The sequence below is a fragment of the Acipenser ruthenus genome, chromosome 11 (genome assembly GCF_902713425.1).
Source record: "Acipenser ruthenus chromosome 11, fAciRut3.2 maternal haplotype, whole genome shotgun sequence".
In the NCBI taxonomy this organism is placed as follows: domain Eukaryota; kingdom Metazoa; phylum Chordata; class Actinopteri; order Acipenseriformes; family Acipenseridae; genus Acipenser; species Acipenser ruthenus.
Window position 1 is genome coordinate 7,152,992 of NC_081199.1, and position 25,129 is coordinate 7,178,120.

General features: G+C 40.7%; 1 protein-coding gene across 5 annotated transcripts; it reads right to left on the reverse strand.

Moving 5' to 3' along the window:
* Nucleotides 1–44: 44 nt before the first annotated feature.
* On the reverse strand, nucleotides 45–24,887 carry LOC117428187 (calcium/calmodulin-dependent protein kinase kinase 2-like). Of its 5 annotated transcripts, none has more exons than XM_059033176.1 (17): nucleotides 24,778–24,887; nucleotides 17,571–18,041; nucleotides 15,157–15,204; nucleotides 14,666–14,719; nucleotides 13,950–14,001; nucleotides 13,361–13,494; nucleotides 12,589–12,625; nucleotides 11,504–11,525; nucleotides 11,104–11,192; nucleotides 10,713–10,912; nucleotides 10,098–10,151; nucleotides 9,350–9,423; nucleotides 8,485–8,572; nucleotides 8,266–8,394; nucleotides 6,409–6,509; nucleotides 5,859–5,909; nucleotides 45–4,040 (listed from the first exon to the last, which is right to left on the reverse strand). In XM_059033176.1, exons 2-17 carry the CDS (start codon nucleotides 18,015–18,017, stop codon nucleotides 3,968–3,970), a joined length of 1,653 nt encoding a protein of 550 aa, XP_058889159.1. In that variant the 5' UTR covers nucleotides 18,018–18,041; nucleotides 24,778–24,887; the 3' UTR covers nucleotides 45–3,967. The 5 variants fall into 5 exon arrangements, with proteins under 5 accessions (XP_058889159.1, XP_058889157.1, XP_058889155.1 ...); XM_059033174.1 differs by having other exon boundaries at nucleotides 45–4,036; nucleotides 17,448–18,041; XM_059033172.1 differs by having other exon boundaries at nucleotides 17,448–18,041.
* Between the last annotated feature and the right edge of the window lie 242 nt (nucleotides 24,888–25,129).

A 25,129-nucleotide genomic window follows, 5' to 3' on the forward strand; every position in this document is an offset into this window, starting at 1 on the left:
TATAAAATCAATCTATGACATTGTAAAATAAACACACAGTACAATGAAGGCAACTTTTATTTTATTTAAATAATATATATTTCACCATGAAGCTGTATTCAAGACCTTTCATAGCCCTGCCGTGTGTAGTGCATTTCAGCCTCTGCTGTCAGGTGAACAGCTGTCTATATAACATGGATACGCAGTACAGGAGAGCAAGTAAAGAATGAAGCATGTGCTTAAGGCTTAGCAACTACTGTTTTGTGCCAGACCCTGAAGTGGGAAGGCAGTTGTATCTTTTTAAACATGACTACAGTATATCAAGACATTTTGTTCAGATATTTTTTAATATATATATATTTTTTTAACAGTTTTACCTCAAAATACATGAGCAGTAATACCCAACACAGATAAATGAATTGCACGAAGCAGCCTTCCTTACATCTCATCCAAAGTGACATTTTTGTACAGCATTGTTTTTGTCTTTTAAATTTCCACTGCTTTCCAGTTAGCAAACAAAGCACTACTTGCAGTCTTAGGGCCAATGGACTCTCATGATACTGTGCTCCTCTCGTCTGGCTGATTTGATTTGAACACCAAATGTTCTAGAATGGTTGCCGTAGTTACCAATGTGTGGAGGGTATTGCTTCTTATATATATCACACGTATACTACTTTTTTTCTTCTTTGCATTCTGCATACACTACTTCATTGGAGTTAAGATTGTATGCAAGTTGATAGATTACTGACCGGCTTTAACCCTCTGTTGCACTGTGTCAAGGAAATTGGAAATTGAATTAGGTGGTCCATATAGCAAGCTTTGCGCGACGTGTTTGTTATATTTATCACACAGCATGTACCTCTTTCAGTGTGCAGTAATTCATTTTTTTCTTTTTTTTTGTCAAGTGTATGTAACTTTTTTGGGACATGTTCTTGTTTGGGACACCATGCAACATCAGGTTAACATTTCTTAACCTAGGTCTGTGTTTTTAAACGTCCTGTATACATGCGTTATATTAAACTAGGCAGATACACTGCAGCCCAGGGCTGATAATAACAACCAATACATCTGCTATTGTACTTCAAAGAAGGGTGGCATCTATTATAAAACATAAGAAATACAGTCCATATATATCATAGTAAGAAATACAGTCCATTCTACTACACTGGAACAGCAATAACTTACAGCAGTATAACAAGGCCTTTGGCCTAGGTGTGCTCTCAAAGGCATACAAAAATGTCACCCTAAAAGTCTAGCGTTTGTCTCCCTCCGCTCCTTCAGAAGACATCAAGGGCAGAAGGACTTACTTTCCACAGCCATCAGTCGGGGATTTTCTAGTAGTTTTATGATTTTGACAGTAACAAAAACAATAGTTTTAAATGTGGTTTTAAAATGGTCGCTTTTTTTCCTTACAGATTTGATATTAGGTTATTAAGATTGAATCATTTCAGTACCACTATCGTCTATCTAACTTTCAGTCACATGAACTGCCTGAAATTGTCCAACGTTGTCTGCTTTTTACAATGTATCCCCTCTCGCTGTAAATCCATCTCGATTTTGCGTGCAGCTTCGTAGCCAGTTTCAAAGCCACGGTTCTACCTCAGTCCGCCAGGAATACGCAGTTGTGAAGTCAGTGTGTTATAAAAGCTGCTTGAAGTGTGCGCATAAATCATGCAAGTGCGCTCTGTAGCACTGGCAGCTAGTAATAAAGCTGTCAATAAGTGGCGTGCAGTTGCTAATATCAGAATTTTATTAACATTAAAGTCTATGGGACGGGATTGATTCCTGGGAATATGTTGTTAATAACTGAAAGTTGTCTATCAGGGTTGCTAATAAACAGCAGAATAATAATAATAATAATCTTCATCAATACCACACTGAAGCCATGGTTCACAATGAGAATCACCTCCCTAACCCTCCAGAGATTGAACAGATTCCATTGCTACTTTTTCACTTTTCTAGGAATCTGAATTCACATGGAATTGTAGGGCCAAACCTTTTTCTGATGGGTTTGTAACAGTTATCAAGAGAAACAGGCCATTAGAAGGGGAGCTAAAACAAAAAACCACTTTCACTGTTCCCAAGATATGCACAGGGTAAACAGTGCATAGGATCACAGACTGAAAGAGAAGTACATTGAACTTTTTATTCAATGTACAATGAGGCTTAATCAATGCACAGAACCTTTCATATAGCATGTCATGTTCCTGCACACTTTTAGGGCTACCCTTAACTACTAATGGGATTCACCTGCACCTAAATAAAGTCGAGTACATTTAAAAACATATATTTATAAAATGTATTAGACCACATTGGGCTGTAACCATTCCTGCCTCGAATTCCATTATATTATCCAAAGATGCATGTATAGTGTTCTGGTTTGCCTCAGCCCCCAGAACCTCTTGTTTAATTATCAATCAGTATTTACAAAATGTAAAAAAAAGCATACGGAAGCATTACTTTAATCAACTGACTGGTTCAGAATCAACTGCATTACATGCTGAAGTCCATTTATCTGCAACTAACAACTACGATACACCCTAACTGGAACTAGAATAAAATACTGGACTATCACATAGTAGAGATTCAGTTTTGTTCTATTTACAGCCAACAGTTAATCAGGGTATATTTACTAGGCGTGTATTGAAAGCAGTCGCTACCACAAAGCTCCTATTTGAAACATTTTACATCCATGTAGTGGATTGATTATGGAAGCATTGGTACATGTATTATTCAAGTCACTCGGCTAAAATAGGGCCATCTTGTTTAAAGTAAAACAATGTAATGCTTTGTAATGCAAATAGGTCACTTAGCCCTTGTACCAAAACAGGCAAAACCGTTTGGTGTTTTTTTCCTCTCAAAAGCGTTTTTTTTTTTCCAAGCTGTCACAAAAATCATTAAAACCATCAACCAAACTCCAGTAAAATTCAGCCTGCTTTTCATTTACGGCTAGTTTCCCAGACCCTGATTAACACTGGTCTCGGACGACCTTGCCTATGGTAACATTAGGTAATTCAGGATTAGTGGTAATCACGGTCTGTGAAAACAGCCGCAGCTCGGATTCAGAAACACGCCGGTGTTATTCCATGCTTAAGTTAATGGTTTTCTAACTGAGTAAGAAGCACCATCAAGTGAGCACTATCGTGTATGTGTTGTTTCTCAATATTGCTGTCAATCTTTATATTAAATAGCTTATCAGAGGTTTGTAGAAAGAACTTGGAATCAGCAGATTAGTGATAATGTGGCACTTGATCAAAACAGGCAACTCGCACAGTGCCTAAACTACCGTTTTATTAAAACGATATTGAAAGCAGTAAATACATTTACTGTACCAACTGTGTAGTGACCGTTAAATTTAACAGCAAAGCTATAAGCTCCTAAGACTTGGAAAAAAAAAACGCAGTGACAAATACGTCAATACTCCACAACAACGCTTAAAGAATGCTATTGTGTGCTATAACAATAACAGTACTGCTCCTGCCACCGAAATGTATGCAGATATCCAACATGTTATACTACAGGACATTGTATATTATCCTTTTCTTAAATACACTTTAAAGAAACAAATGTTCAAACTGCACCTTTATATCAGTATCAGGTTTTGTTAAACCACAATTCTTAAGTATATTAAAAACCCCAAAAAGTAGTACACTTAAAAAGCGATCCAATCCTATACCGATCACAAATAGTAAAGCAGTTCATGCTGGGGGAGGGTGGTAATTTGCACCAGTAGGTAAGATACTGATCTGCTGTACAAGTCCGGATCATTGATGAAATGTTTATCTTGTATTTGAAAACATGCAAACCACAAGGACTGACCCATGCCAGGCGCCTGCCTATTGTAAAGCTGCACACAAACAGATTACTGTTCTGGGGGCTCCTTCAAACCACTGCATGAGACCTCGCTGCTGGCAGCAGATGTGCTTTAGCCTCCAGTGCTTCAGAGACTCGTGACAATCCGTCCGCTCTCTAAAATCGACAGCCACCTTCAGGACAGGACCTCATCCTCCCCCACGTCCGGCAGGTCTGCGCTCTTTATACTGTCCCCGCTGCCTTGCTTCCTGGGAGAAAGAGAATCAACAGAAAAGCAAAGCAGGGATGCCGTAGTTAGAAAAAAAAAACAGCTCTCCATTCATTTAGAGAGAGGAGGAGGGGGGGGATCAATGTTAAAATCGGTAAATAATTCTCAGCTGAAATATTTTCTGCGCCGAATGACAGTGAAATATTTCATCCATTTTAAATGGGGTGCACCCAATTGTAAATATATGGGGAGACAGCATTGGCAGTGATTTTGTCGTCGTGGGTTTGAGATGGTTAACAGCATGCCTTCCCTATCGTAGTGCCCATGCACACGTGGCAGGCTTCCAATGCAACAGCGCTGATCTGAACTCACCGTCGTCAACACTGCAGCAAAGCAGGAGGATTTCATACTGTTCCGCCTCTGTGTGCTCACACCTCTGTTCTCAGTCACAATTCAATCATGAAACTCCACAGGGAAGCAGCCTAGCTTCGGGATTCTAACACATGCTCAACTAGGCTTCTGTTACACTCAAACTGTGTTGCCCCTGAAGCACTTTAGCTGCAATACCTGAATGAATTGTACATTTCGAATTCAGAGCACCCACAGTTGATATCGGGAACCGGCCTGACCCAAATTCTCAGCACTTCCAGATTTTACCAATCCTTTCTCTCATGTCTTTTAACTGCATACAGCATTCATCAAGGAGTTCCCAAACATCACACAAATGATTATAAAAGTTAAAGGCTATTTTATCTTGCATGATCAGTTCTCTGCTTATTTGTCAGTAGCATTTGTAAAGTCATAAGACACCATGCAAGGGGTTTTTGACCTATAATACTTACTCATAAGTTCATGTGCTACAGGAATAAGCAAATGCAGTATGCAGATTTAGTTTGTTCAATTGTAATGTCAAAAGCACAAACTAGTTCTCAACTTTAGGTGGGGAGTTTCCTATGCAAAATAAACTGGATATTTTTAACACTCCAGCATTAATTTTCTCATGCTATTTTAATGTTCAAATCAGTAAAAAGAATGATTGTTATTAGATATTTCATGCAGATCAGGATTCATGCAGAGATTTATTTGTTTAGCAAGTTACTCTCGTCAGAAAATTCACTTGCTGTTTGCAAAGTGTGATCCAAAGTAGAAGGCGGCATACACAACTGAATTGTGTTTTTAGAAAAATAAAACAATCTGTAACATTCAGAGATACAGGCTTTTAAATGTGCTAACCTTCCCTTATAAAGTTGTGCATGCTTTCTGCTTTCCCATGGTTATACGATGCATTTCCCATAGTTTACCATGGTTTTCCATGCTTTTAAATACAGCATGCTTTACGATACCTCTCTGGGCATTAAAAGGCTTACCTATGCTTTTGCTATGCATCATTACACTTTGCTATGCTTTTACTATGGTAAACTTTTTTCCCCCTCACTCCAGATAAACTCAGCTTCTTTTTCACCCTTCTCCACAGTAAACAGTGACTCACTTGCATGATCTCAGTTTTGATGTAGATGTGACCAATTATTTTACGTGTGTGCCCTTCAAGTATCGTAGCACATTGCATCAATGGGGATTCCATGCATAGTCTGAGTTTCAGAATGCGTTTTCAGAGCTGACAAGCTGTTTCCCAAAGGCACTGAAATTCACACATCCTTACATCACTGCTCGCTGCGGCAGCCTCTCAGAATCGAGCAGACTCCCACTGTTGCCATGCAGACGCAGACAGAGACGTAGGAGTTTGTACCTTCAGCACCTTGGATCACACTTCACAGCTCTCGAGCAACCCACCTCGGTTAGTTGCATTTGGATTCAAATTTACAAGCAAACGAGATTTGCAGCAGAGGAATGGTTTTACCTGTGGCTACTGTGAATGTAGCAGTATTTCACATTTCCTGACTTGTTTTTTCTAGAAAGTGGGAAGGTAAGAAGGAACAGTGAGATAAGCTGTATTGTTACTGGTGCCGTAGATCGTCAAATGGAAGTTGCTCAATGACCCAGGTCAGATAATTAGAGCACGCCATGGCTGTTTCAGTAAAAATTCAAAACAAAATGAAATGCCCTGTGGCTTAGCGGGATACTTGAGCAATAGCAAAACAAACTACTCAGGAAGAGTAAAGGATAAATACATACATACATAAATAACACAGCTATCATCCCTATATATGGGATCTGGAATCCTCTCCTCTTTCTTGGCACAGTGGAATTTGTCTGAATAAATTCAAACAAATAAACTCATAAAGCTGACAGACACATCTGGCCCAGCGCTTTCTGGCTGGGCCCAGGCTGGGCAACAGTCCCGGTAAAACAGCATGGGCTCTGATAAGAGGGTGTAACTGTGTCAAATTGCTTTAACTATGGGTTCTTTTAAGTGTGTTTCTTAAAAGCCAAGTTCTGTTCAGACTCACATGAGCAAGTTTCCCGAGGCAGACAGACAGCGTTCCTCTCGCCTGCTCCAATCAAAGGGGTTCCCAAAGGATCGCTTCCGAAGCATGGTCTTCACCAAAATCTGAAGAGAGGAAACGTGTCACTGCAGTGCATCTTACAAGCGTGCTAAACAGCCTGCAGTGCTGACAAGAAACTTTACTGTTGCTGCATCCTGTGCTGTCCGTATCGCACCAATATATTTGTATTTTTAAAATGGTTTTGACTCACACATTAACCAGCTGAAAATATTTTTTTTACTCAAGTGTGTCTACCAGAATTCCTTTTATAGGCATTGTAGTTTCTGCAGACTCTCCTGCTGCAATGTTGGTGCTCTGACTGAAGTGAGAGAAAACAATGAAATTCAGGAGGGAGCATGATCCGGAAACACTACGATGCTTATAAGAGAAAGTTTCTTTCCCCTGGCAAACACTCTCCAGTAAAAGCTGAGAAATTTTATGTTAAAAAATATATTAAAAAAGCAGAAGAATGTCAAAAATATATATTGCTGTGAGATACGGCAAAAGTAAAGCAATGCGTTTCTTATAAACACTACAGGGGGTCTGTAACATTTTAACACAAGTGTTCTCACTGTAGCTGCCTTGCTTCCTCGTTTCATTGAGCAGGGACTTCTGCCACAGTACTCTACTTGAAAAACATGTTGTTTGTACGGTGATGTTGAATTTATTAAGAACAGCTGTTCCTGTTTGGCATGCAGGACTTCCTATTCAAGCACACAAACACATTTATTTTACAGTAATGTCCACTACAAATAGATGTATTTCCTGTTATAAAGGTATCACTTATTGAAACGGTTACTCAAATCTTAGCCATGTGCCAGATTTTTTTTTTTTATGATTGTGTACCAATCTGACCATGTTTAGCTGTATGAGTACAGCAATTAAACCAACACACAGATCTTTCTTTCCAATAAAACTACACCAAATCGACAGCAGCTAGATTGTAAGGCCTCAAGGGAATTAAACAAATCTAAAAAGAACAGAACAGTCACAAGATAATGATCAAGCACATGTCGTTATATGGAAATCCAATGTTAATATGTATATCCTGCTTTCCTCTAAAACAGACTTCCAGGTGCTTTGTTTTATTTTTCATACGTTTTCACTAGTCATGTTGAGAGACACAGGTTTTCAGGTTACACCAGCATAATAGTAAATGTTTACAGAAAAAAAAAGTCTTTGGCTGCCCAGACATATGGTTTAACAAATCATTTTGTGTGTAAGCGGGTCTGACAATATAGTGATGCTTTCGACCTTTTAAAGATCACAGAAGCACATGGCTTTTTGGATTGAGAACATCAAAGACTGAACAGCCACAGCCAACAGATGAAATGATCAAATTTCAATACTGGAGCAACTTGCTAATTATGTGAAGTTCTGCAAAAATGTAGGAAATGGACTTGAAGTTCACCAAGTGTATTTTGCAGTGCCTTGGCTGGATGGAATGCATAATGTTCACCTGTAAAAGCTCTTCTTTTTTCAATATATAAAGAATATGAGAAAATGCTCAAATGAGAGGAAGTCATTTGGCCCATCTAAGCTTGTCTGGTTCCTAGTTGATCTCCGATTTTTCTGTGTGAAGAAGTGTCTCCTTCTCTCTGTCCTGTCTATCACTACTTCAATTCCAACTGCGTCCTCTGAAACTGGTTTCTGTATTGCACTTCGAGTATTAGTCTGGGTTAACTATGTCAGCTCCTTTTAAGATAAAAAAAAAACATTGATGTTTGAAGCTACAGTATTTACTCTTTAATCATCCAACCCTATAAACTGCCCAGCCCTGCAGTATAAAGGAATGAGTGTGGGGGAAGAGCTGCTTCTCACCACTGTAGCCAGGCTGGGGATGTGCTTGACAGAGTTCTCCACCTCCTCCTCGGTCACCTCTATCAGCGTGCAGTTCTCATCCTCCGAGGGGAGAGGCTCGGCCCCTTGTCTCGTCACCCAGGGGTGGACCTGCACAGACAGGGCGAGGACGGCCATTACACACCGCGCGGCTCAGTCCGGGACACACAGTAATGCACTTTCCAGAACAGCACACTGTACCTTCATCTCAGGGACTGTGATTCTCGTCTCCGGGTTCTTGTTCAACATTTTTAATAGCAGGTCCTTTAAATCTTCAGATACATCTCGTCTGTAATCCCAAAAGATTGTTACCAGCGCTTCTGAGGCACAGTAATTACTGATGTTTACTGACCCCTCAGAACTGAAAGCCTGCTGGGGAAATCATTTCCCTAGCTACACTGGGTATAACTTTTGTTCTCCCCCCCTCACCCCCCATACTAGCATACTAGTTATATGCTAAAGGGGCTTTACTTTACACATGTGAGTATGGAAGGTTTTTACAGATCCTGATTAACTCTAGTCTTGTATTATGTTACAACATCCAGTATGGTAACATTAGGTGAGGTAGCCCAAGATTAGTGCTGATGCCTTCAGATGTGTTTTAATAGGGGGCTCCAATGGTCTAAATCATCCCTGAAAAGGTCTTTGAAACGACCTTGAACATCTGTCAAAATGATCAGGGAAACCCCCTTACTTTTTCCAGATTTTTAGGTAATACTTTACTAAACACTACTGAGTGCATTATAACCCTAGGCAATGATCCATCACATACATGGGTCTCAAGCTCTCGCATTGCTGCCAGATTCATATAGAGTGGCGGTATCTGGCACTGTTTACAGCTATGGCCAAAGGTTTTGTATCACTCTATATAATTAACACATTTTGCTTCATAAAGTTTTTTTTTTAAATGTCTCAATCCTAAAATTTTAGATGAAGCAAAACTGTTGCCCATAGCTATAGGGACTGATGCCATATGCGAGTTACCACTGGAAGGGTAAATTAGAGGGCGAGTGAGGGGGTAAATAAAACACAAGTACAGAACACAACGCAGATCCCTGGCACTTACTGCTCTGGCAGTTCCACAAGCTGATTCTTAATTTTGTGATGCAGGCTCAATATCCGCTCATCCATGAAGGGACACTGAAATGCAAATGTATTTTGGCACATTGTGACAAGCGCTAAAGCAGATGAAAGGAACAGGTGTTCACAAGGAGAACGCTTCTCTTTAAAGCAAGACTGAAAAACACGTTCAAGATTTCTAACCCACCCTTCAAACCCCATTTGAGGGAGAGGGTTTGATGTGCAGGATGCCAGGTGTGGTTCTTTACACTCATGCCAATAAAAGAACAGATGAAACTGCACAGGCTGATCGTCTGCTAGCTCACAAAGATGTCCCTGTACACCCACTCACAGCATTCAAATATTCAACCCATTTTAAACTCCATGCACCTGCGGGACACAACTGGAGCTTTTATTGAAGTGGATTTGCCAAAGGGAAATTAATTGCACAACAAAAGAGGTTAGAACGATGAAAAACAAGGAATCTTCACTACGAGCAAAGTAACAATGTAACACTAACACAAGCAGGTGTCTGCTGAAAAAATAGGACTTTTTGTGAATTATTATTATTATTATTATTATTATTTTTTTTTTTTTTTTTTTTTCTTGGGCAGCTACTGTAGCTTTAGTTTAAGATCCTACATAAAGAGAGACACTTAAACAAATTAGATCTCACCATCTGTGATTATTGTTACGGCATTCATTCACTTTCTTTCCTTGAATGAGAACAGCACACACCTCATATGTTTTATTACCTGTCCAAACACGAAGCAGTATAAAGTGACTCCCATGGCCCAGACATCCAACGCCTTGAAAGAGAAGCAAAGAAAATGGTTTGGACTGCATAGAAGAGACAAGCAACACAACACAAGCAGTTACAGTCCTATATCCCAAAAAAACACGAATCTTAGGTTCCAAACCAAACTGGTACCACAATCCAACAGGAATAATGTACTTCAGTATGCACTGTACAGGCAAATTAACGATAGCTGTGATGGACTGAACGACTCTGGTCCACCAGCTTATCCTCAATTCGCTGGTAGATTATATTGTTTGCTCACATGATAACTTGTAGAGCCAAATCTAATCACATAAAAAGCAATTTGCACCATTTTTTGAGGGGAAAGAAAAATAAAACATGTTAATGTAACATAACTTGCAGGTGCACTTTTGAGTTAAATTGATTTTTATTATCTGTTACTTGTTTAATACAGTTTAATTTTAGTTAAACGAAACATGGGGAAATTGCATTATGGTGTTAATATAAATTAGTGCCGTAGTGCGGACTGCACCCTGTACACAGCCAGGAAACATGCACAGGTGATTGTATGTTCCTTACGCGGCTCCGAGGGACAATGGCGCTTGGTTACCTTGCCTGAGAAATTCTTCCTGGTCTCGGACAGGGTCTCAGGAGCCAGGAAGGCTGGAGTACCCACAGTGCTGGTCAGCAGGGCGTCTGTGCCTTCAAACTGATTGCTGACTCCGAAGTCTGCGATCTTGATGTGCCCGTCTTCCCCCACCAGCAGATTGGACGGCTTAATATCCCGGTGGATTATCTTCTGATAGTGCACTGGCCCGGAGGAATAATAAGACACAGGTGTCCTGCCATTTTTGGAAACTTAATATAGTGATCTTTCACCTCTGTTGGCTCCAGACTGCACTTTAAGCTAGTCATTAAAATGTTTTTATTTATATTAAAAAATTATAAAGAAGTACTGGTCTAAGCCTGGTTACGTTTTGAAAAATTGCTTCGACACTTACAAAATTCGATTCCCCGCAACAAATCCTGGAAGTAGAACCGTGCCTGGTTTTCAGTTAGGGGTTTGTCTGTCGTAACTTCCATTACAGCACTGAAAAAATAAATCAAAAAAGAGCAACAAATGTACTTATTTTGTGCTGGTGCAGTGTGATGTGCTTGAATGCAATAGCAGAGGTACAGGTTTTTTACTGCGAAAAAAAATCTAAAAACGGTAGTGGAGTACCTTTGGGATATAACAGAAGCAGCCTGTCGACTCTGGCAGTATAAAAATGAAATACCATACAACGTTTACAAAAGCCTGAACTTGTCTACGTATATATCTTAATGTGGTACTGCTGGTGTGGTTTTACTGAATTCCTATTTCATGTATATGAATTAAAACATGCACATTGCTCAGCTTACCCTTGTTTCACCAGTTCAAACACTGCAAGCGAAAGAAATACACCATTAATACAAGGTGGTGCTTTTTTTCAGGACCGTTTTTCATCAAATAGAGGTCAATGCATGAATGTTTTCTGACAGCGGGACTTGACAATATTGCTTGAAGCTATTGAGCAAGACGACAAGCTCTGAATGAACCGGACTGACAGCCTGCTAGTGACAGCCGATTCAGATAGATTTGAAAGAGATCATACAAGACTAACAAGATTACTTGTAAACGTAGTCGAGATTGAATTAAAAGGCAGTAAGAAGGTTTCTACACCACTAGTTACACAGACACAGGGTGGGTGCTTAACCCTTAGTGATCAGGAAGACATACAAGTCTGGTTGTTGTCTTTGAAGACTATAGGATCCTCAAAATGTGGACCCCTATGCACTGACCATGCAAACATAACTGCCTTGAATTTGTGCTAATCTTCCCCAAACGTTTATCATAGCTTCTCAGCCTCCTACTTATCTCATGGTATAACCCTATAAACTGTGGATTTACTAATAGCTACATTATGAGGTATATGTAAGCCCTGTTTCACACTCACCTGGCCTCACAAAATACTGACTTTGCTGTCTGTACACGACTGAAATTCTGGTCTTAACTAACACAAATATTTCAAAAAAAGATTCATCATTATAATTTAGGTTGGTATCAAGAGTTATTTAGTTAAGAATGTAGGAACAGCTGCAAGAAATGCAACAAAACAAGACTTTTTTTTATAACCCTTTCATGCATGGCAACCTCATATGTGGACGCATAAAAAACTCTCTTCTAGTCTTTATATGGGAACACATGAAAGTCACCAATATGATGACCTCATATGAGGTTGCTATATTTATTACAGTATGTGTCCAAAACTACTTTTGCTTCAGCAATTTTCAACATTTCCTGCATGAAAGTGTTAAAGCTGTATCTAGGGTCACCAGAACAAGCTGTGCTGGTGCTGAGCAGCCTGACTGCAGCGTGTGAACACTGCAGAGACACAGCTGGGACCGACAAGCCCCTGCCTGGGTCTGTTCACCGGGTCAGACGGCTGTACTGCAAGCACACCCACCCATGTACAGATGGTCCTCACTGGGGTCGTCCAGTACCTGGTCAGCAAAGAGAGAAGAGGGGAGAGAGGAACAAAAGCATCACTGTGTCCTGACTAACAAATCCAAACGTCACCACCAGCCGTTCTATATGCAAAAATCTGAACGTGGTGTGTGTGAGGTGTACTTGGTTCACGGGAGCTGTGGTTTAGTGGGCAGAAAAGCAGCGTTGATTATGTTGACAACAGCCCCTGAACTGATTCGAAGTGTCAGTTTACAGACCCAGAGCCGTGGGTTAACTTGAAGAGCGCACGGACTGTCACTTCAGCTCAGAGATGTGTCACATTTCAAATCACGCTTACAATTATCGAATATTGCCTTTCTGAAGTTCACAGCGGGAAAGAGTGGGCGTCAGTAAGGCCTGGATTTTTTATGACTATTACCGCCACATGAATTTGAGCTTTATACTTTCCACCAGTGTGAGCACATGTCTGTGTTTTGGAAGGGCAAAAGTGTTATACAATCTGTCATGTGTGTGGGCAGTTTAGTTTGGATTGAAAGAGGCACTCTGTCTTAAATATTGTACCAAAACTCATAATTCTGCCCAAAATTGACATCCGTCCTTCACAAAATAACTTTACCAGGCTTTCTTTCTTGTACATGTTAATGGATCTTCTTGATGTAAATATGGTGTTATTAATAAAAAACAATATCGGTGCTGAAGGGTTTCTAATTGGAGTGTTTTGAATCCATCCATTTCCACATCGTTCCCGCTTGCATTCAGGAGAGCCTCACCTCGACCAGCTTCACCACGTTGGGGTGGTCCAGCTTCTTCAGGATGGCAATCTCCTGGTACACTCGCTCCAGGGGTCCCTTCGGCTGAGGGGGGCCCTCAGGGAAGGTTTTAGCACCCCGTGGGGGGGGCCGACCTGTAAAAAGGGAGAGGTTTATAACAGGCTTTGTTAGATAGAAATATCTGCCAAATAAATAATTAATAGATAGTCATGTTATCAGTACGATTTCCAAAAGGGGCAAAGTAAAAAAGAAGCTGTTGTCAAACGTTTTTAAAAAGCCTTATTTAGCCCACTGACTGTGGGATATTCAAGAGGCTACAGAGGGTTTTACATCAATGTTTTATATATTGATAAAGTGAAAACTCACTATTTTAATAACTGAACAGTGAATTATTAAAATAGTGGATTTTCAGTCTATTAATTACTTCTTCATGAAGTATTTCCAGTGGTGGATGAGTTGATCCTGATTTTCAATTCTCTCTATTCTATCAGCATCAGTAACGATGGTGCGTCACACAACCCTTTACATATGCTAAGGGTTCACCACCTGTGTGTAATTGACCTTTTTAAAGTTTTACATGAGCACTTACGAGGAAAGCCAGCTTGTCGCATGAGCTTCTTTTTGGAAAGAACTTTCATTGCCTGTGGAACAAAACAACAGCAGGAAAGAGTCCAGTTACAGTAAATCCTCTTTTATACTCTGCAAATAACTGTAAATAACTCGCTTGGACTGGAGGGCGGGACCTTAATGCCTAATTTAGTCCCCACTGTGTCAACAAAAACAGAGTGGAAGCAGACAGGGCTCAGAGCTCTATTGAGTGCTTAGTGTGGGCAGTGTGTTACATATTCACATAAGCCATCACTGTAGATACTGTAATACTGTAGATAATGCAATTACGGACAACGTTTCTTAACTTTGGGAGTCTGTTACCATACCCACCCACACCAATTTCATTTATATAGTGTCCTTCATGGGCAACCAAAAATTTAAAAAAATAAATAAACTGCAAACCAAACAAGCACAAGCTCGCTAGTGAAAGGCCAAATCAAAGAGGAATGTTTTGAGCTTAGATGTAAAAATACTGACTCAGCATTCCGCATAAAATTTGTAAGCGAGTTCCAAAGTGAAAGAGCTAAAAAACCAGAAGCCTATAAACCCTAGGTTGTTAATCGAGTTCTTAGAATAACCACGAAGTCATTCAGATGTTCATTGATTAAAATGAGAAATTATCTCACATCCATCTTAGACATCTTTTTGAAATAATTTATCCACACTATACAAGCCATGCAATGCACCCATACGTACATAGTAGGTGTTGTCATCTTCATTGTAAGCCAGCTTAACAACTCCATAGGAGCCCTGGTCAAAACAAGAAAGACAAGCGTTAGGAAGACATGTTTGCATGTCAGTTAATTTACAGTTACAAACATATAACTGCTCCTTACTAAACCATGTACTGCTATTGCAGGTTTACAAAAGATACCGTATCTGTCTGTATAAGCTCGCAGTAAAACGGGACATGGCTCCTACTGCTATGCACGCAGTCATTGTGATGTGTGCTCAAGTCTGTTCCCTGAAAGGCAGTTCTATATTACATTCCCAACTGGGCTGCCAGATTGTACCGGCAGCAGGTGACCTGCTTGCGGTTTGTAACTGATTTTACAGTTGGACTGGACTGTGGAGGTGAAATGTCTGGCTGTGAATCCAAATCACAATCCCCCGACCCCCGGTCCTTAGCTGAAACAACTCAGCCACTCTGCCTTCTGCCTCGGAGGCCAACTTCTCTCTTACTGTACCTTTCCAATTTCATCTTTCAGCTTGTATTGGTTGAGCTGCACACAGTCCTGTAAAAACAAAACAAAAAACACGGCTAATGAGAACAAGGGTATGCAATTTAGCAGAAAGCTATACAATGTAATGGTAATGGTGTTAAACCCTATTCACAATGCCAAATAAATGTGGAGAAGACGACTGGGAATGAAGTGAATGAAAACATTATTTAGGTAGTATGATTAGTGTAGTTATTCCCAACTCTAAATACGTCCAGTTATTTTTTCACCGCATCTTTTTTAGCCTATATTAACGTTTAAACCTTAGTATTAAAACTGTTAAAGGTTTAAACTTGAATCTGTTTGGAATGTTTGTAAACCAGAAAAGCCATCACAAGAAGTCAATCACTTTCTAAGCAAGTATATAAAGCTGAATGTGACCAGCATTTCATATTATACATGGCAAAGACTTTGAAGACATACTGAACATGAAATAAAGTGGCGTCCACTGTACACACTATGCAATGCTTAAATGTTTAAACTCTAGGCTATGATCAACTGGAAAGGCATTCTTTCCTTCACTGTAATGCTGAGGACCAGCAGGGAAGAGACAGTGCTTTCCAGTGTTGCATCCTGTGACGTTTCAAAATGAAGAAAATACTCTTTTCTTATTTTATTGAAACTTTTGTCTTAACAGTGGTAAAGGGAGCTGTGGGAATTCCATGGAAATTGATTTTAAAATCTAACAGTACTGCGACTTTAAATACAACAAGCAAAGTGCCCTGCTCAAGCCACAGAATATAAAACTAACAGAGCTCCATATTAATGTTAAATATTTATTCTTGCCTCACGCTATTAACAATGATAATATTTATCTTTACTGTAGTCACACAAGTTTTTTTTTAAAATTTTTGACTATCTTCTGGCTACAGCTGAGACACTGAGTTTTAAAATCCCCCAGCATACTAAATAAACCCTGGTACTGAGTGCTTTTCTCTTCACACAAGTCATGCGCTTACTGTATAAAAACATACCAATCCAGGTGAGATCTCTCTGACATACAGCTAGCAAACACTGTGTTATTAACTCTGCATTCTAATCTACTGATCATAGAACTATAATGTACTTCTAGGTATTCTGTTACCATGTAGCATGTGTGCTTCTCTATGGATTCGCTCTTGAATCATCTCAGAACAGCCGTGCTTTTGTTTCATTAACCCTGAATCTGTTCATCCGGATTTAATTAACCGGGAGGCAGCCTCTCACTGCTCGTGGGGTCCTGCTGGTTAGAGCTGGGGTGGAACTGGAGGATGAGAGGGTAGCTGGCTCAAGGGCTCCCAACATTTTGGCCTGCCATCAAGATCCCGCCTTGTAAAGAAAGATATTTAACTCAAAAACAGTTGCACTACTGTCTCCAGGATTGGGATGATACATAAACCGATTTGCATTTGCAGATGATGAATTTGTAGAAATGACAAATTGAAAAATTTATGATGATGTCAGTATGTTTTAAGGGCTACGATTCGTCAAGGGAATTTTTTTTTATTTTGGGGGACATGCATTTGTGAATGCAACAGATGGAAGTCCACAGTGCATTGAAATCTGCCCTGTGTAACTGGCACCGTATACTGGCGCCCAGTGAAACACAGGAAACACGCAAGGAGCTCCAACTGGTGCTTTTGGAACAGAAATAGAACAGCTCTGTGTGTGTTACAGTCCATGTCGACAAGCCTTTTTAAATAAAATAAAGAGCAAGAAGCACACAAATCACACTTTCAAGGCTTTAAAACAGTTCTCTGGTTTTAAGAGCGGGCTTGAGACGTCAAACTGAAAGCTTTCCACTTCACATGAGCTTGCTTTTCACACAGAATGATGAGGTCACACCTCCTTTCTAAACCCCATCCCTTCATTGCCTCTTCTGTTAAAAAAATAATAATTATAATGAAAGCGACATGCCCTAGAAAGATGAAATGACCACGACAGGTGTGACAAATCAACTTGATTCTGCAGTAAAAAAAAAAAAACCCTCAAGACTTTAACGTGTGTTTACATGTTCCTGAACCTGTGAAACTGGATTGTCTGAAACCCCTTAATTTTGTTACAGATCCAAATGCTGTACTGGCTGATTAGAAACTTAGAAACAAGTTTAGTGAACCTAACCAAAGAAAAAAACAGCTACAAATGTAACTAAAAAGCATACAGAAGAACCATAAATACCCTCAAAAAAGGTCAAAGCACCATCATCAAAAATGCCATGTTTTCTGTTTCCTTGGGAATACAGAACTGCAGCAATACAGACACGTCAGGTCCAGTCCTACCTGCAGATCAGTGATCGAGACTCTGTGAGACTCAACCGTGGGTCTCCGTGGCAGGCGAGGGGAGGAGTGGGGTGAGGTGACAGGCGAGTAGGGCAGGGAGGGGTAAATGTAGCGTCCGTTTACCCCTGGGTTGCTGCCCGGAGACTGGGCAGTCTGGGAGCGTTCCTGCAGGGATAGTTTGCGGTCGGAGAGGTTGAGGCGGACTCTGGCCTCCTGGCCCCCTTGGTTCTGCTCGTTCCTGAAGAGGGGCGCGGAGACCCCCGCTTCGGTGAGCCGGCCGCAGTCGGGCTGAAGCTCGGGGGAATTGCAGCTGTCCATGTCCTTGCCGTCGCCCTGCCCGGCCGAGCTTGGGTCGTACTCTGTGACCACAATCAGGGACTCCATGCCGACGTCCAGGTTCAGTAGTGAGATGCTGCACACGAGGTCCGGGGGATGCTGCTGCTGCTGCTGCTGCTTGGTCTTTCTGGTGCTGCTCTGCTCATCCCTGCAAACAGGCGTCTTCTCAGCAGCAGGCTGACTCGAAACACATGATGACATGGCGATCGTCCCAACTGCCGCCAGACTGCTCATCCATCAGCCCTTCAGGCAACAAGGCTGGAAGAGGGAAAGGCAGAACGTCAGGTCTCGCATTTCTATGTATTTGTATTATTACATTTTTTAATTGATACATAGCTCTCTCTCTCTCGCTCCCTAAAGAAAAGACAGTTTTTCAATATTTATACAGAACATACGGTACTTTTTATTTCTCAATTCTATAATTGGTAATTCAAATTTGTTTAATTCACTGCTGGCAGTAAATCGTACTATACTGTGTAAGGAACTGTTTTCAATATTTCATTATTTTTGTTTATGTGCAAGACAGACAGTAAAATACTGAGATTGATATACTTGAATTACAGTATCCTCCCTTCCTGCTATTGAAATCCCTTTCAGAATGCATTCTCATTTTCAAAGCCATCCTTCTAATTTCTCTTAATATGTATTCTTTGAATCTGTGGATACCCCTTGTCTGCATATTTATTCAGATCTACGTATCTGATTGATGCACACGCCTCCATGCTGTGTTTTGTTTAATTGATTTCCTGTTTTCGGTCATCCCTGGAAAAGAGGCTCTTGTCCCAGAGTTGTCTTTCATTACCCCTTTAATCCCATTTCTGTCTGAATTCAGTGCCTGAAACATAATCTTCAGGCCGTCTGGTGTGCAAGTACAGCTGATTTTCCCCTGCCATAGAATTATGACAAGCAAGTTCCAGTGTCAGTTTAGTAAAGAAATATTTCAGTTTGACATCTCAAGTCTGCAGTGCATGAGACTGGCACTGTGATGTTCCCTATGGCTCTAATCACAAAGCTTGCGCTGCCTTAAAACATAACTTGCATTCCCTTAAATTGCCTTGGTGCCCAACAGCTGTCTATGATACTATCAAATTAATGATGAGCTCCGACACGGGGATAACACTTCGCTTGCAAGGCATTAGGGGTAACGTAGTTTCTCTTAACCTCTTCAGCCAATTACAACGTTGTCTTTCCTGTTCTGGAGAGAGTACAGAATGGTCTACAGCAGTCCAGACAACTCCAGTGCTGCGATTTCATAGGCAATTCAATAACGAAGTGCTTTAGGGTCTAGACAGGGGTTTACTTGGTCCAATAGAATAACTAAATTTACCTGAACCAATTCACTGCAGCGTCAAATGACATTTAAATGTATTTTGTACACTCCCTGTACTATTTGGAGCTTATAACCATTGTGAATGGTTCTGGGTTTTGTTGCTTCAACACCGAGTTATCATATTTCTCTAAATCTGCCTTCACCTGGCTGTGAACTTGCTTTGAGCTTGTCTGGGGAATCCTAAATGCCATCACTGCATAGCCTTCCTCGTGCCATTAAAATCCTGTCACGGTGTGACCTTTCAACTCTTCTAACCCAACCTACTCCTCTGTGTGTGTAAAAATGTGGAGCAGGTCAGAGGTCACACTGTCACATGATTTAAACTGAATGAGGAGCGCTCTTCAGTGCAGGCACTTTCACCAGACGAGCTCAAATCTAGGTTAAGGCGGATATAGAGAAAATAATAGAGCACCATAAATCAGAGCCACTAAGAAGGATGGCATACACCCTGAAGTAGGAAGGGAAATGTAAAAATAGCAATTAGCATGACATTTGAAGCTACTTACTCTTAAACAGCATGGCTGGAACAAAATCCTGGACTGAAAATACCAAGATAGACCCCTGGCTAGAGGTGTAACGATACACTACGTATCACAACACGCAATACACGTGATGGCCCGGATAGGGTACTTGCATGATGTATAATACGAGCAAATGATCAATGATGGACTATTATATTAAAAGACCAATTAAATGAGTCACGGAGAGTATGTATTTATACTAACTATAAAATACACCTATTCATTCAAGAACCACTTGGTGAACTACAATACATATCTCTATTACTGTACGATATATCATGTAAAGAAAGCATCACGAATGATCGATACACGATGAACCATTACACCTGGACTACAGTAGTGCAGGAAGACACACAGGAGGGTCAATTCCAGAGACAAAGCAGTCAATGTGATGTATTGTTCTGGAGGCTGTTTTTTTTTTATTATAGCAGTGCAGCCTGCCGATTACAGCAAGTACAGTTCACATGCTCATGTTGCAAGGGCTGCTTAGCAGTACATTATTATTATTAATAATGCCTCTCAACATGCATGCAACCAGCAGCTATCAAGTAGTTCAGTGTGCAGGTCTGCAGAGGGTTACCATGCTGTACTGCAGCAGCGATGGGACTCATGCGAAAGACGGGTGCAGTGCATCGCCTACCTGCCCCGGTTAGTCTGCTGCTCAAATGCCAAAGAGACAAAGCAGAAAGAAGAAAAAACAAACACTTGAGTTAAGAGTGCACAGTATCTTAACATGCTGCACAGAAAGAGCGCTCAATACTGTTCTAAACTTTCTTTAGTTCTTACTGCTTATGCACATTTAAGGGGTGCTTTTCTTTGAAAAAGAACAAACGATGCACCCCTGTGCGTCATCTCTCCAAAAGAAATGCAGCTGAACTACAGCAAAATCACTGTAAAACCTCTTCCCACCATCCACTGTCTAAAATAGATGATTGTGGGCGTTCACACCCCCTTCAGATGCCCCTGGCTCTTTTCAGTCACCCCCTCTAAGTGTAAACCGCCCCAACAATTTCTTCCATCTTCACAGAAGGTCATCCTGGATGTTCTGCCTCCCACGGCCACTCTCTGCGTGGGAAGCACTTGTCTTTGTGATGTATTGTTCTGGAGGCTGGTTTTTTTTTATTACAGCAGTGCAGCCTGCCGATTACCGCTGTGCTGCTCTGCACACTCTTCCTCCATGCTCTCGTTCCTCTTGAAGCTTCAGGCTTAGTGCTCTGCTGCGTGTGCTGCTTCTACCCCCACAAATGATCTTTCCTAAGTGGCAAGGCACATTTGTCCTGATGATGCTTCAGCTAATGTACAGGACCAGAAAAATCTTCTTTATCAAGTACAAGTATTCATCAGAACTTGGTACAAATTAAGCATGTGGCTGAATAAACAGGACCAATGCACATTTTCCTTCAACAGAATCCAGTTCAAGTATTACAAAATGTCTAAAACCTACTCTATCTGAATGAGTTGTTCCCTTGATGACTTGACTTACCTTAACAAAGAAATGTGTTTTATGGAAATGTGATACATCTGCTATGTAATGCTTCTGCCACTTATTTTACATATTGTACATTCACTGCACAAATACTGCCAACTGATACTCACATCCACATACAGGGTGATTAGAAAGTAAGTTGTACAATAGTCATTGTGCATGAATGACTGCAGCTCTGCCACATAGTGTTCGTTTTGTTTCCCACCAGCAACACAAACAGACCCTAATGAAGAAAGGCATGTTTCACACAGCACTAGCTAGAAGACTGCCCTTGGACTGGCGAAATCACCTCTGTCAGTGTGAAAATACCAGGAGTAATTAGTGCAAACTGCTTAGGAAGACATTTATAAACACGACTCAAGTCATGTAATTACTCAGTTATCAAAGCAAATAAAAGTCTGGAGGGACTGATGAGGGGGCTTCTTCTTGAGTGTTGAAATCATTGATGGGGAAGACAACGGGTACCTTTATAAGCAACCAGTTTACAAGAACATACCGTATAATCAAAACAGATGCAAAAATCCAGTCGACAGATTTAAAATAATGATGTCATACTTGTTTGTTGCATGCATGAAAACAGCCGTGCACGGTTAGATATGGGAGAATCTCACGCCCTGTATAGAAACACACATTTTAATTCTAACTATATCTTGTGTATGATGACATGGTAGAAGTTACCAATGGAGAAATTCCACAGACTTCAGCAAACAGCTGGCTAGCTGGCATCTGATAAAAGCTTCTATTTTAATTCTACAATGACAGGGACTCAGGGACACAACCATACACTACAATGTGTGTGTGCCAATGAATCTGGATTGAAACAGAGCTTCAGATTGCTTTTGAGCTGCTCCTAATGTATTCAGCATCCCTGGTGGTCCCTGTGGGGGGTTATTTGTCAAAGCTGGAAGGGAAAGGGATACACCTTCTCTGTAATGACTAAGATATAAGTACAGAATAAACAGAAGGGCCCTCGTCTAAAGTGAATCTCCAGGATGCGTTCCTAATTAAGTGGCAAGGCCCTGTATATTTCCAATGTTAGATTCACAGATCACAACTCATGCTATAGCTAAACCACAATAAAAACATGGCTAGGCAACCACAGGCACAACATCACAATCCAGTAATTTGCAGGACTCTGCTAGGTCAAGGGAATGCCCCTGAATCTAAGAATATTATCTTTGACGTGTGGGTGATGTATCACAGGAACAACTTGTTATTCCAAACACTGGCCGAGTGAGTAAATGTTCCCATAAATGGTCAATTATAGCTGGCCAAGATCTAGTTGCATAAAGGCACAGCCGAAATGGAAAAAGCAGCAACAGGCATTGAACCAGGTTGTCTAAAGGTGACTAATACAGAGTGGTAATTTGTATGTTGCAATCACAACCAGGGTTGTTTTTGCCTCTGAATACATTTGAATCATTGAGTTTGTTTAAACATTTGTCCCAGCACTTCATATCTCTGATGCTTGTACTGTACAAACTCCTACACACTTCCTTCCCAATTATCCACACACTGCACACGGTAGGAAACAGGGATGCTACACGTTACACAGCCGTTACACTCCTTCAACACTGCAGACCTGTAAGGAGGTCTAGAAACCACAGTGCAGGCACATGCTGAGGGTCCTAGGAACTGCACAGTACCTGAAAGGACCAAATGCAATCTGATAGATCTGCAGGAGGCTAGGAGTGTAAAACAGGTGAAGAGCGGTGCAAAATCAAGCAGTTATTGTGTTCACCATGTGGAGTGTGACCGACAGACAGACAGACATGATCGGAAAAAAATACTCCAAATTGTATAATATCTATTGCTGTTTCATCTGAAACTATTCTATAAAGCAGTATTTAAGTTTATAACTCCAAGGGCAATGCTGAACACATTTACAGAATTTAACTATTAAACCCTGGAATGGCTGGCTGACAGTCTCTATACAAGTAATTTCTCCCCTCTTCTTGTATACAAGAAACCGTACAAGCCCACTGCATTGCGTTAGTTGCTCAAACTCAGTGCTGCTTTGCTCTCTCATGGGAATTGCTTGCTGTACTCGAGCAGCATTCACTGTCCCAGAAACAAACAGATGTTCCCATCATGTCGGGCTATGGGGCTCCTGATACCAGGGCTTGTGAATCAAAACAATGTCACATGCTCCAGCCTTTATCACCCTGGAAAGCACTGGAGCGGGCTGAATACAAAATACAACAGCAATCAAAGCCATCTGGACTCTAGTATCAACAGCAGTTTGACATGCATGCACAATATCAAAAGTACAGAAATAAATGTAATTAATTTAAAGCTGTACTTGCCTGCCTTTACAAAATTCTGCCTATAACTAGTTCTGCTGTGTTGTGTTGGTGGAGCAAAGTCAGGATCTTATGCTTACCGCCTCCCACTGCTCTGTTTTCAACTTCGATCCAAGAGTGAAATTCCACTACAACAGGTACACTCAAATGACAAAACCTGACTGTCATTTCTGGATGTCACTGAGTAGTGAACCTGCCTCTTTCTGTTGCACTGGTATTATGTGTTCTGTTGGATTATCAACCAGTATGGCATTTGTCTGTGGTGACAAGAGCTCACACATTATATCCATCATATAATGATGTAAAATTAAAGCACAGCATTCATTATATTCTGTGATTCTGAATCGCACGTTAGAATCAGCAAATCAAATAGTCAGATTGTTTTGCAAAACGTGAGTGGACACTCATTGCATAGTAGGTCCGTACAGTATTACACAAAAGTATGATTTCAGCGGTAGAGCGAGTCTCCTACTGAGACCTCTCACAGGCGACTCTGCAGATACCCGTTTTGAACTCGGTTCTATAGGTTTTTAAAGAGGCATGGTAAATTTAGATTACTGAGGGTATACATGGCTCGGTTATTATGACCCGCTTCTTCTGCACATGTCAAACACACACGGCTTTAAGACCCAGCGGACATGTACTACAAATAGTTAAGCAATAGTAAAACAAGCAACTCGAGTGGGATGCAGACACACGGCACTTTTAATTTCCTTTTGGTTTTCAAAGGATAATCTTCATGGTGTGTCTGCTCCGCGGTACATTTATAACTCGGGCATTGCTTAATGCAAAACACGCAGACTGGAAAAGATCAGGCCTCTTATTATCCGGTTTTATATTAATGTTCTAGATCGCGGCCCTTGTAGCCCCCTTGCTATACAGAAAACACCATTTTAGTGCAGACGACTGATTCACTGTGCTTATCACCAGAAATAAAATCACATGCATCTGCCCTAGATTTCCATTACAACCAATGCCTCTTGGAAAGAACTCGGTTGCAAACGAATTGAGGCCACGTTATTCCTCTCCCTGGAGGCATACTATCATGTATAGACATTTCTCTTATAGCAAACACAACATACCGCGATAAATACAAGTATGTTTTTATATTTGTCTACCAGAAGAGACATCCGATGTGTGCCAAATACACTGTGCATTCAGAAACAGAACATGTGCCTGTTTTTTTTCTCGAAAAAAGATGTACATAAATGTATGAACAAGAAACAGCTGTTTCCATTGTACAAAATTTTTAAAAAAAATCTAAACATATGAACATTTGCACTTACAAAATGCATTTTTATTTCCTATATCTATTTCCAGTTTCAAGATTCAAAATAAAACAATGAGCCATTACCGTTTCATTTTTCACGTGAACAGATACCAAGCATTCTTCACTTTCTCTCTACCCTTCCGCTCTCCGCTCGACTTTTGCCTGCAAATAAAGCTGCAGATTCGGGGAGAAGACTCCCGGCGCTGATTGGCTGGAGCGCAGAAGTGACAGACCAATCGTAAATACGAATCAGGTTCACATTTTCCCCTTCATATACCATATATTGACAAAAAGGAGGCCGTGTTTGAGTCCAAGTACATGTGTAATAATGCAAAAGAAAGGGTCCTCTCGTTAGACTTAACAGCAGAATGGTGCACGGCGATGTTTAATATATATATATTTTTAAAGAAACCATGCACGACTATTATCATAATAG